This window comes from Antennarius striatus, chromosome 11 (genome assembly GCF_040054535.1).
Source record: "Antennarius striatus isolate MH-2024 chromosome 11, ASM4005453v1, whole genome shotgun sequence".
Classification (NCBI taxonomy): Eukaryota; Metazoa; Chordata; class Actinopteri; order Lophiiformes; family Antennariidae; genus Antennarius; species Antennarius striatus.
Window position 1 is genome coordinate 9,968,525 of NC_090786.1, and position 15,044 is coordinate 9,983,568.

General features: G+C 38.9%; 1 protein-coding gene across 5 annotated transcripts in view; it reads right to left on the minus strand.

Moving 5' to 3' along the window:
- col17a1b (collagen, type XVII, alpha 1b) overlaps nt 1-13,725 on the minus strand; it is a 29,783-nt gene extending 16,058 nt beyond the window's left edge. Inside the window, exons 1-17 of one of the 5 annotated variants that reach the window (XM_068327088.1) lie at nt 13,189-13,725; nt 12,887-13,098; nt 11,657-11,721; nt 9,415-9,465; nt 9,160-9,267; nt 7,090-7,371; nt 6,911-6,967; nt 6,749-6,784; nt 6,577-6,627; nt 4,456-4,602; nt 3,320-3,880; nt 3,000-3,083; nt 2,843-2,914; nt 2,577-2,735; nt 2,140-2,232; nt 2,020-2,064; nt 1,799-1,942 (exon numbers count right to left, since the gene is read on the minus strand). In XM_068327088.1, coding sequence (XP_068183189.1) covers nt 1,799-1,942; nt 2,020-2,064; nt 2,140-2,232; nt 2,577-2,735; nt 2,843-2,914; nt 3,000-3,083; nt 3,320-3,880; nt 4,456-4,602; nt 6,577-6,627; nt 6,749-6,784; nt 6,911-6,967; nt 7,090-7,371; nt 9,160-9,267; nt 9,415-9,465; nt 11,657-11,711 — 1,945 coding nt within the window. In that variant the 5' untranslated portion in view covers nt 11,712-11,721; nt 12,887-13,098; nt 13,189-13,725. Of the gene's footprint in view, nt 1-1,798; nt 1,943-2,019; nt 2,065-2,139; nt 2,233-2,576; nt 2,736-2,842; nt 2,915-2,999; nt 3,084-3,319; nt 3,881-4,455; nt 4,603-6,576; nt 6,628-6,748; nt 6,785-6,910; nt 6,968-7,089; nt 7,372-9,159; nt 9,268-9,414; nt 9,466-11,656; nt 11,725-12,886 lie in introns of all 5 variants that reach the window. The other 4 variants (XM_068327087.1, XM_068327089.1, XM_068327090.1 and 1 more) reach the window with 4 other exon arrangements.
- Between the last annotated feature and the right edge of the window lie 1,319 nt (nt 13,726-15,044).

A 15,044-nucleotide genomic window follows, 5' to 3' on the forward strand; every position in this document is an offset into this window, starting at 1 on the left:
GACATGATGGAAACCTAGTCGTTTTGACGTAGTTGTTTATCTGTAATTAATTTTAGATAATCATCAGATAAAAGAAAATTAATTTTAATATTTCATAATTTATAAATTACTTCTTCTAACATTGTTTGACTGTACAGTAATTTAAAACAAGACTGTACACAAAAATTACACAACTTTTACTGTTTTTAAACTCCTTGTCTGATGTGGGCAGGGCTTGTGGTGATTTTTTTCATTCATTATTATCGACTTTTTGTGAGCAATATCATATCTTTTAACACAATTTTAAAGTTCCTACTTCCATAATATAACTAATCCCCCCCCCCCCCCCCCAAAAAAAATCACTCTTTTATTAACCTATTGCACAGCTACAAAAAGAAAAAGGCACGAACACTGGGGAGAAAATGACATCTGTAACAAAACCGCAGCTGGGGCACCATTATCCATGTGGAATTTGTACGACAGAGGTGGAACAACTGACCCAAGTCGCCAAGGTGATGATGCTCACCAGTTCTTAACAGTCCATTCATTTCAGTGTCATGTAGCAGGCAGACCACCCTGATTCCCCTCGTGAAACTAACCAGAATTCCAAACAGTATATCTGCCTACTGCACATCATGTACCCATGATAGAACTACAGATGGCAATCAATAAGAAACAATCTGAGACACGCTGAACTTGGAATCATTGCTGACAGGATGCCCACATTTCTGGAATAGGTAAATATGAACCTAAACCCCATTGAAAACCTGTAAGGCTGGTTGAGTGAGGAAATGTGATAGTATGAACATTATTCACAAAAGGCTGTCATCATCTGGAGGTCCATGGCTCATGATTGCTGCTGTGATCAATGCTGATGGGGGATAGACTGACTACTGAATGTATAAAATGTTGTTTATTCCTATTTTGTCACCTGAACAATTTATGTACCCCAGATTTTTGGTGAGATTCTGGTTCTATTTCTATGACTTTTTTATTGGTTGATAATGTCATACAGAAATACAGTGATGTCTTTTCAGATCCACAGCGTCTAAAATATATACTTTACAGGATCTGTGCTCTTACTTGTTCAGTAACAGGATTTGTTGTGCTCATGTTTGAAAAGAGGAAATATATACCTCAGATCAGAAGTGATCTGCAAATGGTATTTCAGGTTCTCACTATTACAAAAAGCCACAGTGAATGCCAGTCCAACCTCATGGCCCTGAGTCAGTACCCACACCTCACGTTTCCAGGGAAAGGAATACATTTACTGGCTGAAGGCTCTTAGCAGCACAGTGAAATAATGCTCACCAGCCTGTAAAAGCTGAAACACACGTTTTATTAGTTCAAAAACAGGCACTCCTTGGAGTTTCATTACTGAGCAGCAGCAGCCGAGTAACTGACAGCAAAAAAGATTCAGTCTTTGAGGAGACATCTTCTCCCTATTTAATGTCAAATTGTTGTTGTATGTGCTCTCTGGGGAGAAGCAAGAGATCCTAAAAGCAAATGGAATTTATCAGCCAACTTAATGGAGTTTTGTCCAGAGAATTTACTGCAAAGCTCTCAGGCCTGTGTTATCAAGACCAGGTTAGGAGAGTGAACCAAAAGTTATTCGTTCTTTCCGTTCTTTCTCCCATTAGGTTGTTGATTAGAAGAGTCATTTTAAATGAAAATCCAAAGAAAGAAATTCCACTGTTTCAACTCTGCCACACCGATGTTGTTTTCTTTCCATTGACCTGTATTTATTGATCTGTTTCCTCTGTCACATAATTGTTTTGCTGTTGTAGTAGTTGTATGTGTGTGAATATGTTAACCCTACCCAGTGCGATGAGGCCAAAAAGGAGTCCCAACAGGAGAAGGAGGAGGAGGAGAAGACCCAGCAGCCATTTCCACCAGGAGCAGCAGGTGTCAGAGCAGCAGCACAGCCCTCCACCTCCAAAGATGCCGCTGTCCCTGTGAAGTTCTGAAGGTGAAGTGAAAAAAGTGCTCACTTACACATCCTAAAATGTGAAATACAATGACACATGCACTCCAAAATACCTGCATAGGTGGCTTTGTCTTTCATCACAACCCCAGATGAGCCATCTGTTGAAAGATTATCGATTTGTTTCAGAATAAAAGTTTTTTTTGCGGATACCAAGTTTTTAATTGATCACTCACAGTAAGAGTTGCCTGTCTCCGCCTTGAGTGGCATTGTATCACTGTAGCTGGAAATAAGCTTCTCTTTCCTTAAGGAATCTCCTGATAGTGACCCTGTAAAAGTCTATGGCTGTTATTTCATTCATTGAGTGAAACAACGAACAGTGTCAAAAAATAAGGGATGAAGTTATATGGTCAATCTGTGATTAGAACTGAATTTAGACGTGAATATGTCTTCAGGTATGACATTTGAGTCAGATTGGACCATGGATAGTGTAGTTATAATATAAAATAAATTAAGATTTAGATTTAGATTTAGATTTTGGTGGTGGTGGTGGGGATTGTGGGGGCTTATGTTGTATTACAAAATTCAAATGTGTGCCCAGAACCCAGAATAGTTATTAAATGAGAGATAATTCAGTGTTTGTCCAGAGGGAAGCAGTAAGTATTTGACTCACCTCCTCCAATAAGACCACTTCCACTGGTGGTGAACTGCTTCCCACTGTCTTTAGCTAAAATCAGTGTCTCTGTGTCCCTCTTGACTGGAGTATTCTCCTTGTCTGAGACCAGGAGCTTATGGTCTTTCTTATAAGCATCATCAGTTTGGGATCTAGTGGCTGAAAGAAAACCCAGAAAGGAATAATTGAATTGCTAGGATTGTGACTGTAGACTGATCAATAACATTCTATCAGATAGAGGTGAACTTTAAAAATTCTGGACTGACTTGTAGAGACACCAGTGCTGATAACACCACCACCGCCACCGCCACTTGACACGTTCTTCTGAACACCATATCCTATAAAGACAAATACATACTGTGCTTAAAGTACAATAAAGAGTATTTGATGCTATCCAGATGTCGTAGAAACTATCTGCTGTACCTCCTACATTAGCATTCACATTGGCTCCGCTGGTGGTGAGGACGCTGCCAGAAGTGGGAGCCAGATTATTCTGAAAGCCATAAACTGTGAAAAACAGTTTTATTTCATTTTCAAATAATAAAAAACACACGTCAAATACATAAATATTCACAAAACAGTTTTTGATCATTTATATGTATACAAAGCATCTGTATGCAACTATATGTAAATGTAATGTATATTTCTACAACCAGTCAAAACTTTTCCTTGCTGCAATACAAGGCCAATTTCAACTACAGGTAAAACTAAGACAATAAATATTGAAGGGCGTTCGGTCTCACCCGACAGGGATGAGGGCGAGGTGAGGCCAACTGGTGAGGATCCTCCTGACATGTTGTTGGTGCTGACCTGATACGTATATGAGCTGGTGTTCCCAGCAACCGCCGTGGTCGGCGAGGAGGGCAGCGTGGTAACAGGCCAGGGGAAAGATGGAAGCATGGTGTCCAGCGTGTCATACTGGCCTGATCTCACACCGGTGTCATACTGGCCTGATTTAAGACTGATATCATACTGTCCTGATTTCACACCGGTGTCATACTGGCCTGATTTTACACCAGTACCATATTGGCCTGATTTCATACTGATATCATATTGTCCTGATTTCACACTGGTATCATACTGTCCTGATTTTACTGCATCAAACTGTGCTGATTTCACACTACTATCATACTGGCTTGATGTGACCCCAGTATCATATTGGCCTGATTTCATTGTGATCTCATAATGGCCTGATTTCACACCAGTATCAAACACACCAGCTGGCAGACCAGTATCGTACATTCCTGATGATTCAATTGTGTGGAAGCCAACTGGTCTTGCGCCAGAATCAAATGAAGCTGAACCTGCAGGAGGAAAAAGAAACAAAATAAATATATATGTCTCAAAATAGTTTGTCCATTGCAGGATACAGAACCTTTTGGACTCTTTCTTATTTGACCATTTCTTAATATTCAATTTGTATAACAATAGCGAAATACCAAAACAAACAAAACAATTTTGATTCATATTTCCTACAAAATTCTTTTAAGACACTTAATATACTGTAACAGTCATGCAGGGGTCATTGTGATTATGAAGGGGTAATGTTTACAACTATGTCATTTACTTGTTCGTTTGTTAGCAGATTTTGACAACTGGATAAATATTCACAAAACTGTGGATACTATGCAGGAGGTGTGGAGAATAGACCGGGCATGCTAAAGAGACACGGAGGATTGTTCGGCCTTGACAAAGGTATGTGCTCTTCTGAATGCCATTTCATGAACCAGATGCTCTGTGTTGTCAGGCATGTAATGTAATACATATGAAGCACACACTGAGGTCATGTCAAACCATATATCTCAGGAGGTACATAAGGTTTCTATGTATACGCAGTATGTGCCAGTGCAGTATGTGTTACCCTGGTAAGGATATATACCAGACTGAGAGGCCACAGAGATAGTTTTGGTTTCCAGGGTGGCCCTTTTAGGTACAGGCAAGGTGCTGGAAGCAGTGGAGGAGCGAGTGGGGCTGACACTGTTGGAGCGTCCCTTCAGCAGCTTCTTCACATCATCCAGCTCTGTCCCTGTGAAATCACAGAAACAATGGCCATAAAGTTTTATAGGCACTTCTGTACATTGCCCGGATGCTTTATTGGATTTATTATAACAGCATTAACAAACTTAAACACATCACTTGTCGACTGAGTAAGATGGGCACTGTGTCTTATCATTTACAGTGTTTGTAATTTTTTTAAATGTATTTATTTGCTTATTTTTTGTTTGTGTTTATTCATTCGTTTGTTTTCCTTGTTATCTTTTTTCTTTCATGGATGATTAATCAGGCTGCTGTTTTTGGTGGGGCTCTTTTTGGTTCGCGTGTTGGTTCGGTGGTTGTTTGGTCTATTTTGTATTATTTATAAGTTTAAAATAAAATATTCTTAAAAAGAGAGAGAGAGAGAAAGAGAGAAACAATAGCCATCAAAAGCCATATTGAAAGCCATTGTGAAAATAATCAGCATATGAGGTCAGGCTGAAAGTCAGTGCATGAGTTCACACCAAGTCAAATGATTCTCAAATTCTCCAATTTTGCATTCACTGAATATCAGTGTCTAATTTTGTATTCCTTATACTAAACTACATTTACCGTATATCTGTGCAAATTTATGTAAATACAGCCTGTAAATATGCAATTTCCTCCGGGATTAATAAAGTATCTATCTATCTATCTATCAAAAATATATCAGCAAAAATGTATAAAAAGATATTTATCTATTTTCAATCGCATATCAAGAATTATACTTTCAATTAGTCATTATTATTTGGGCTAACTTTTGATTTCAATAGTTTTCGCACTTCAGTTGTCCTTTGTATTAGTGGCCTTAAATTTGTGTCTTTAGTGAAAATGTAGTGATGATAAGTGACATAAACTCATTTTAAATTTAAGCAAACTTTGCCAATCCATAAGGTCAACTGTTTAAAAAATTTTAAAGGTAAGTGATGCAAGGCATGTTCGGATTAAATAGTGGAAAGAAATATCTTATCTGCAACATGAACACGCATTATGAAAAAAAAAACATTCATTGTTTACTCACTGTTAGAAATTGATTCACATTCTTAAGAGGAAATGGTTTCCTCTTAAGAATGTGGATGTACACTACTACAGTACAGTTTAGTGTAGCTGTAATGAAATTTGTAACGTCAGGTTTCTTGTTTTATTTCTGTTTTATCTTTGTCAGACTGCCTTAAAATCTAAAACTGTTGGTAAATGATCTCGGTATTTAAAAAACATTATTAAGTATATTAACACCAAATATGTGAACGGTATCATCTTTGTTTGACATTGTTGCTATTCGTTAATTATTACAACGTTCACGTTGGATGCTTTTATTCTGAAGTTCATGGAAGTTTTCTCCAAAGTGAAATATTTCCTCTTCCAATGCAGCAAACATCAAAGACAGCAGAAGATGTTGAATGTCATGATGTTTAGTTTCTGATGTTTAGTTTACTCAATACTGTTGAGTTTAGTTTATGGAAAATAATGCAGAGCGTTTCATATTAGGTAGATAGTATGTGAATAAAAGGATGACTGTTACAGACCCAAGTCAGCAGGGGGAGCATTCTGATTCTATAAAACACTTCTGCACCATATAGGGAGCTGCAAACAGTGACTCATGTGTGCCATTGTTGCCAGCACAAATCTGGCCCTTAATTTCCTCCCGACATGAATTCAATGAAAACAAACCCTGGATTCTCATTGTTTAAGACTCCGCCCTCTTTCTTCCTTTATTCTATTTGCTGATGCGCTGTATTATTCCTGTCTGGAGGAGCTGCAGATGTGTTACGAATTGAAAACTGCATGAGAGAGTTGAGAATAAATAAACTCATTTGAAAGCAACATCATTTTTTTTTAAAAACATGTTGCTCTAAAGTTACCTAGGAGTAAATTATTTTACTATCCATGTGGATCTTTGAATGAACAAATTCAAAGATGGGTTGTTGCTTTATGAGAAATTGCATAACCAGCAGTGAATGGATCAATGTGCCTCAAGTGGTCTTACAGCTGCAGGCCGTGGGAGAGGCGCTTTGTAATCTGGCTCTGATCTCACTCTCTGGAAAAATCACAACACAGAATGGACAAAGTATCCTGATTTAATAAAATGAAGACATGACAGTTTAAAGGAGGATAATTCAGAAATAGTGATGGGATGCAGGAAAAAACACTAAAAATACCTCTGCTTTCGCTCCTTCCTCTTGTGGTGTTGGAGCCTGTAAAGAGAACAAGCAGGAAAATGGGGGAGGAAACACACGCAGGGCACATCATGAGGATAAAGCTGCAATAATATTTTTTAATCAGGAAACAAACAATCAAAAGCAGCTGTAAATCACGCTTACAATAGACTCCATAGTCTTTGCGAGAAAATTCTGGAGAGGAATTTGCACTGGAACTCCCTAGAATAAAACAATAACAGCAGAACTGTTAACACCCTCATGCACAAAGGTTTCATTCTATTTTCAAGTTCCTCTTTTAGGCACTGCAGATTTTGAGGATCTGTTTATCAATAGGATCTCACCATCATAACCTGCTGATATAGTCTTCCTTTCTCGGAAAGCTGGCGACAAGCCTCCTGATGAGCCAGCAGTCTGCGCTCTCCTGGCACCTCCAGACGAGCTGGACTTGACCTTTGACACCGAGGTCACATGATAACTGCTGCTGCTTCCTCCTCCACTCCCAGCTCTACTTCCGTACCCTTCTGCGTCAATGTAGCCACCCACTCCATCCACCCCTCCTGAGGAGTCTCCTCCAAGGTAAACACCTGAGGAGCTGTAGCTGTTGGTGTTCACCCCAGCAGACGCTGGAAAAATGAAAATTATGATTTCACTCAAGTTGTGCAACAGTCTTGCATAAAGACTCAATAAATAACAGGAATATGTGTAATCACTGAATGAGAGTCTTCACAGAGATAACACATTCACTTGTACTTTAAATGAGTATTTCACTTTCATACTAACTCATTTGTTTTTCTGTTACATGTCAGTAAGAATATTATCTGTTTTACAGCACTGCATTCATTTTGAAGATGTACCTTCTTCACCTATTTTTACACAGATCATACAGTGAGAATCTCATATGATGCACTGGAATAGTTAAAATGTCTGGCAATTTGCACTAAATTAGTTGTGTCAGCCAAAAAAAAAACCCCATTCCACTTAAACTCAATGAAAGTTAATTTATTTACATAAATTGTATCAACATTAAACTTACTTGGGATTTACAATTAGACTGTCTAGCTTATTAGTGATCTGGAATTATTGAACTCTATATCTATTTAACTTCTAAATACAGTAGTACCAAATAATTTAAATCATGCCTCTCTGTCTGTATCAACATTAAACTCTAGTGTCTGATTGTCTGTGTCTGATTGTTTATCTGCCTGTCTGTCTGTCTGATTGTTTATCTGCCTGTCTATATGTCTAATTGTTAGTCTGTCTGCCTGTCTGATTGTCTCCCTGTCTGATTATTTGTCTGTCTGTTTGTTTGACTGTGTGTCTGTCTGTCTGATTATTTATGTCTGTCTGCTTGTCTGTATTATTGTCTGTCTGTCTGTCTGTCTGCCTTTTTGTCTGTCTGATTTTTTAATCTTTCTGTCTCTCTGTCTATATTTCTGTCCGTCTGTCTGATTTTTTATTTGTCAGTCTGTCTGACTGTCTGCCTGCCTGTCTTTTTGATTGTTTAACTGTTTGTATGTCTGTCTCCCTGCTCGTCTGATTTTTTATATGTTTGTCAGTCCACCTGCATGTCTGTCTGTATGTCTGTCTGACTGACTGTCTGTCCGTCTGCCTGTGTGTCTATCTGCATGTCTGTGTGTCTCTCTGTGTGTCTGTCTAATTGTTTATATTTCTGTTTCTCTGGACACGTGATGAAGGCGAAGGAAGATACATATGTTTTCTCCTCTTATATATTCTATACTGTAATACTTTAGTTGACATTCCTGATAATACAGATTTCCATGAAAATGGGTGGAGGGGGGGGGGGGGTGTCTGCCGTGGAAGAACTTGTCAACTTTTAGACTGTCCTGGATAAAGGAGTGGATTCAAAATGTTTGTGGGAAGCTTGAGAACAGACATTTTTATTGAGCACTCGGTGGTGGAATTTGTATTTAATGTAATGAATAGAGACCGTTGGGCCTTGATGGAGAGATGCACTCCATGGATTACCCTTCTAGTTTTATAAAGCTTCAGTGTCAGGATTTGAATTTTTAAGAATCATCACATTTTTAAGCTGTTCATACATTATATAAGACTTAAATTGTAAAGTCATCCGGAGCTATACTGGTCACATTGTAAAGAGGACAGGTATACTTTTTGTAAAGTAAGTTTAAGGTTGAATGAAAAGATTCAAGTCAAGTATCTCAAGCGATTGACCATAGTGCTTAAGTAAATATACTAGTTACAATCCACCTCTGGCCACAGGAAAATGTAAAATAAAGTTTTTCCAAACCAACGCAACCAGTCACGACAGGAAAATGCCGCAGGTGATGTGAAATGACATGCTAAACCCAGAAGCTGAAATGAGCATGTAAAGTTTGAATGTACAACCACAATGTTCCACATTTGGACCGTAAGTGGAAATTTGCTCTCACATGACGAGAAATAGGTCCCGCTGCTGTTCTGCGTTAAGACATTCTTCTCCAAGCCCAGCCCTCCAGCACTGCTGGTCATATTCCTGTGATTTGATCCGCTGGTTCCCTCTGGCAACGAGAAGACACACGGCCAAACAAGAAGACGCACTTACTCATCGGGGACTTCCTTTCAAACTGCTCAGCTATAATTACATTTTGCATTTAGATTGCAGACAATAATTAAGGCGTGCAGGCATGCAAGAAGGAGACTCTCACTTGGTGGCAGCGATGCCAGGATGGTCGTGGAGGTGATCGTTTCTGTCACAACTGACAGTTCATCAAAGAAAAAGACAGTTATTACTTTGTGTATATAGTATGATTCCCACACATTACCTGCAAACACTATATCATCCAAACATTATTAGATTAATCCCAGGTGGCAATTATTGACTGGTGTGTTGAGTGAATGGCACGGAGATGATTTTTCTGCCTCCATAACTGACTGCTAAACATTGTTGAAGTTAAGACTACGGTGCTGAAATTTAGTGCCGCCTTCTTATGCAGCTTTTACAAGCAATAACTAATGGCTTAATTTTTATTTCTAGAAAATCTCTGGTGGGATTTAAAGTTGGCAGTTGCAGCCTGTAGATCCAGGAATATTATGTAACTGAAAGCCTTTGTCCACAAAGAATGGGATAAGATTCTTCAGGATTGTGCTGTAGCTAGTGTCAGGCTATCCATCCATCAAGTTAGCATAGACAGAATTTTTTTTACTTTTTTTGAGAATAACACATTTTATATCTGTTACACTGAGCTATTTAAATAATTCTTGTTTGATTTGGATTCTGCAAAAAGATGAAAATAGTAAATTTTTTAAAGAAACCTAGGAAACTAATGGACTTGAAAGATTTCGCTTCTAACCTTATCTGTGAATAGCATTAAGGAGAACAACATTTAAGTCACCAAGTTGGTATTTTTCCTTCCCCTACAGGACAGCTGCATTGAGATCTAGATGTCTCGTACCACAATATTTGTTGACAACTTTTAAAAGCAGTTGTTAATGCATTGTTATTATAAGATCCGTTTAACAGCTAACTTTGAATGTTGACTTATTCTATCTAAAAACTACTTATGTTTGGGCCATAATAGAGTGGCTCTGTGAAGTATTTATGAATCATTGATAGAACTCTTTCCTTTATCGCGTAAACTCTAAACAAAAGGAACCAACTCATGAACTACTTAGAGAGGTAAAATTTAAAAAAAAAAAAAAAGAACTACATGTGATGTCAATTTTTTCTGCACGAATTTTTAATATTTCTAAGCTTTCTTCAGAATGCAGCTGATAAAGTTATGATGAATATGGTGTAGTCGTTACCAAGGAGTACAAGTGGATTCAAATTTAGCAAACTGGCTTCAGATTATGAACACTAATACCCATGCTTGTCTCACTAAGAAGCAGTTTGGACTCAAGTCACAGCCTGTTGACTTCTTTTTTTTTTAAATGAATTCAGTCCTAGACATAATACAAATTCCATGTCAATTAATCCTGCCTCTTTTCTACTGTCTTCCTTCTCCTTCCTTTTAGGGGCTTCTCTCTGTTCCAGGTCACAGCTAAGAGAAAGCCGTTATTTTAGTATTGCTACCATCATCAGTAAAATTTATCTTGAAATTCTTAATTTGCCTTTTGTAAGCTTTTCATACTATATCCAAACAACCTTATCTTGTGTTTTTCAAATCTTTCATTTACTTCCATTGTAAAATAGCTTTTAAAAGTGATGAATAATGAGAGAAGTCAATAAACCAGAGGACGAATGCATAGCTGATTATATGTTCATCTCAGTTAGCGTCAGACACATAACCAGGCGTTCCTTGACCTTGTGTTCAAAAAAATGAGGCAAGGATGAGCTGTACTTTCGTATTCGGCAATGACTACTGGAGAAAAACCTAGGGGACAACTTACGGCCAGAGACAGGGGCAGAAATGGAAACCTGACACCAGAGAAGGCATGCCATCATGTTAGTTATAGTAATCCCCCCCAAGAGAGATAAAGGCATCACCCAGGAAAATAACAGTGTAAGTATTTATGGAGCTTTAAATCAGAAAATCATTTCTTGTAATCTGTTGTCATGAAATCAACAGGATTGGGACATTGCTTTTTCACAAGATCTGTTTCAGCTAAGAATTCAAATCTATTGTGTGTGTGTGTGTGTGTGTGTGTGTGTGTGTGTGTGTGTGTGTGTGTGTGTGTGTGTGTGTGTGTGTGTGTGTGTGTGTGTGTGTGTGTGTGTGTGTGTGTGTGTGTGTGTGAGAGAGAGAGAGAGAGAGAGAGTGAGAGAGAGAGAGAGAGTGTGTGAGAGAGAGAGAGAGAAAGAGAGAGAGCCAGAGAGAGAGAAAGCGAGAGAGAGAGAGAGAGAGAGAGAGAGAGAGTGAGAGATTGAGAGATTTATGTAAATCAGCCTCTTAATACGTGATTTTATGGTGGAATTGATTAAAAACATCATGAAGTCAGACATCTCACCCTTCTCTCCTGACATGCCTCTGGAGAAGTCCATCTGTCGCACTAACTCGTCCATCTCATCTTATCTGCTGAGACGATGATAAAATGTTGACCACAGTCATACATATACTGTGCCAACTGTTCTTAAAAGTTTGCTTTTCCCTTGACTTGTGACTGTTGGACAAATGGCATTTTAGCAAACATTCGATGGGAATAACATCAAGGTATGGAATGATTTATTTGGGACTGGGCTGCTTGTAGCTGAAGTTTACTGCATCATTTGAAAAATCATGGCTCTAGAGACAAACAAATCATGCCTCAAGGCAATATCTAATTTTAAAAAATTAATTACATCACAAGAAACAACCCTATTTCCATGACAAACATCATATTTTGGAGGTCATCTCACCTGTAATGAACTTAAAAACAACTTTCCAGGTACATTCAAATCTCATGTGAATGGTGAAAAACAAAATGAACGGAGCTGCAAGGCATCATCCGCATAAACTTTCTATTCATTTTGTGTCTTTGAAGGCCAGTCCGACAAAAGAACAAATGAGGCCACCGGATCACTGCACAGCTCTGAAAGACCATCCTCTCACCACACCCTGCCAACCAAGACCATTTAACAGCATGTGTTTTATGTTGTTTACATTATGATCCAAATATTTAGAAATCAAAAAGAACTTAAAAATTGAACCAATCATTATCACATATTCTCCTCAAAAATTAAATGCCATTAATGCTCAACTAAACTAATATTTCTCATCTCCTTTTTTTCAGTACTCTCAACAAAGTCTCTCCAAAGCTCTTCCAGCCTGTGACCGCTCAGAAGCAAACATAAAAGACTGATGTCACTTAAACCTGGCAACAGCTTGTCCAGGTCCTGAGGTATATTTAGTGAGATGCAAATAGCTCAGCAAAAATACATGTAAAACTATCCTGGGATCACCATTACAGACTAATTATATAGTTACCACCAAAGAAAAATGGTCCCAAAAACCCCCTACTGGAGTTTAAAGGCAAGTTACAATGAATGTGATTTTTTGAAAAATAGTATGAGAGGAGTTTATACAAAAAAAGAGCAAGACAGCCCATCACCAAAGTCCCAGAAATGCAAATGTTAGCAGTTTCATCAACCAAGTGGGAAGAAGCCCCCACACCACCAAGAAGAACACTTTCTTTTTTTATATATAAATATATGTCCAAAGACAGACTTCAGGTTATTCCACTGTTGTTAAAAAGTCATACCTTCAAGCCAACCCGAGCAGCCAGCAATCAAATCCCGATTCCAATCGAGATGGAGCGGCTGATCCGACAGAGGCTCTAATGTGTTTGCGGGAGGTTAACACGGGATGTTCTTAAAGTCCTGAGTTCTTTTGTGTCTTTTCGTTCAACTTTCTCAGGCAAGTCAAAACAGAGATGTGGGCACCGGTCCCAGCCGCGCCCATCAGCGGTGAAGCCTGGCAGGCAGGTGTAAAAAAAAAAAAAAAAGGGACCTTAGGGAACACACAAATACAGCTCCTGGGGGGACTGATTCAGTTGTCACTCACTTCTGCAGGGACAGATAGACGACTGTAGAAATGAAAAGAGAGTAATTCCTCCTCCTCCTTCTCCTCCTCCTGCTGCTGTTACTGCTGCTTTAGTCCCCACTATCCGACACAGGCAAAACTTTTCTTTTTCTTTTTTCTTTTTTTTTTTTTTGTGGGGGAGTGGATGGAAGTGATTTGGGAGGTGGGATTTCTTTTCTTTCTGTCTTTTTTTCATGAACTCTGGAGTGCAGCCATCTCAGGGTCTGCTGATCAGTTCTGGGCAGCTGGTTGGTTCACATCTGGTGCGCATATTGTGAAAGCGAAGCATTAAATCTATAAGTTTTGCAGCCAGTACGCACAAACAGTTCTAAAGGTAAAATCATGCGCAGATACTTAAAAAATAATAATTTTTCCTCAGCATGTCAGCGTGTTTGTGCAGCTGCTGAAAGATCAGCTCGTCTGTTTATTATGGGGTTGCAGGATTATTGTTGTTGTGAGACCAACGACGCAGACTTGTCTCCAGCAACATGCGTGCAGTCTGAACAGTCGCTTTTGAAAATTGTGATCATAATTAAAGTTCCCGATCCATTCATTTTCATTTCTGCAATTTTGGACAAAGTAGATGCTTCGTTCCTCCGCTGGCAGCCTGTAAACCCAGCCCAGTAGGATCCTTCACCCACCACACCCTGAGCAGACATCCACCCTCCCCGCATGACTCACATGGAGCATGACTCCAATCTGCTTAAATGATGGAAAACAAATGGCCCCAAGGACATTATAGCAGAGGAGGAGCTGCTTTACTCACGTCCAAGTGCAAGCCTTAATAATGCCATATCTAGCGGGAAGAGCCTGGTTTAAAATAACAGATTCCAGAATGGTGAGAGAGTAGCACAGGAGCTGACTGGCTGCAGCCACTTTGGCTACACTAATGTGTGTGTTGAGGATAACAGCTTTCCAGGTCTCCACTTGAGGACACATTGAGATTAGTTTATTGAAACAATGGGTCACAGCTTTGAAAAGTGACCAAATTAGGTCCGATTCGAGTAACCAGCACTGAGTTTTCCTGGTAAACCATTTTTAAAAATTCATATTAGTGGAAACCTATTTCATTTACATATTTCATGAGTTGAAAAACAAGCTTTAAGAGTGTCTATGCACACAAAAGGCTTTTTACAGTCACATTTTGTTCATCGTTTGTTTCAATCTGTGCTAGTGAACATTTTTCTACTGAAGTCAGTTATGGTGGCAAACTGCTGTCAGGATAAGACCCTGTTGTGGATGGAGAGCATACAAGGTCAACTTCCCTGATTCTATAGTTAAGCAAACCAGCTTTTGCCTCAGGTCTTGTTCTCAGGTTCTCATTTTGCCGGTGAAGATGGAAAACAAGATAGTCCTCCTGACCTGAGGTTTTGAGGTAGGTTGCACTTTGAAGATGGTTTATGGAAGAGTCCTCAAAATTCATTTCAAACTAAGACTATATTCCTGCAGTAACATGGATGTTGTTGATACCAAACTTTTGGAGGGCTTTTTATGTGAGCTGAAGAACTGAAATTCTGGATTTTACAGGGAGCCCAATGAGAGATTAATGCAGAAGAGATATGATTTCTTTGCTGATGCAACCTGGACTTTTGCGTTTTAAAGTTTTTGGAGATGTATTGGCACAGCCTGAAAAAAGGGAATCACATGGGTCACCCTGGAAGTAACACGTGCATGGAAAACGTCTCAATCCGAGGAGTTACTCAGGTGTGCAAATAACCACAACTGCCCACTGGAAAAAAATACCAGAAGCTTCTGTCATTTAAAAAGCATTTTATTATTGTAAAGGACCTTTCAACAGAAGGCATTCTGGCATTTCACAGAAGGGAAGCACACATGTA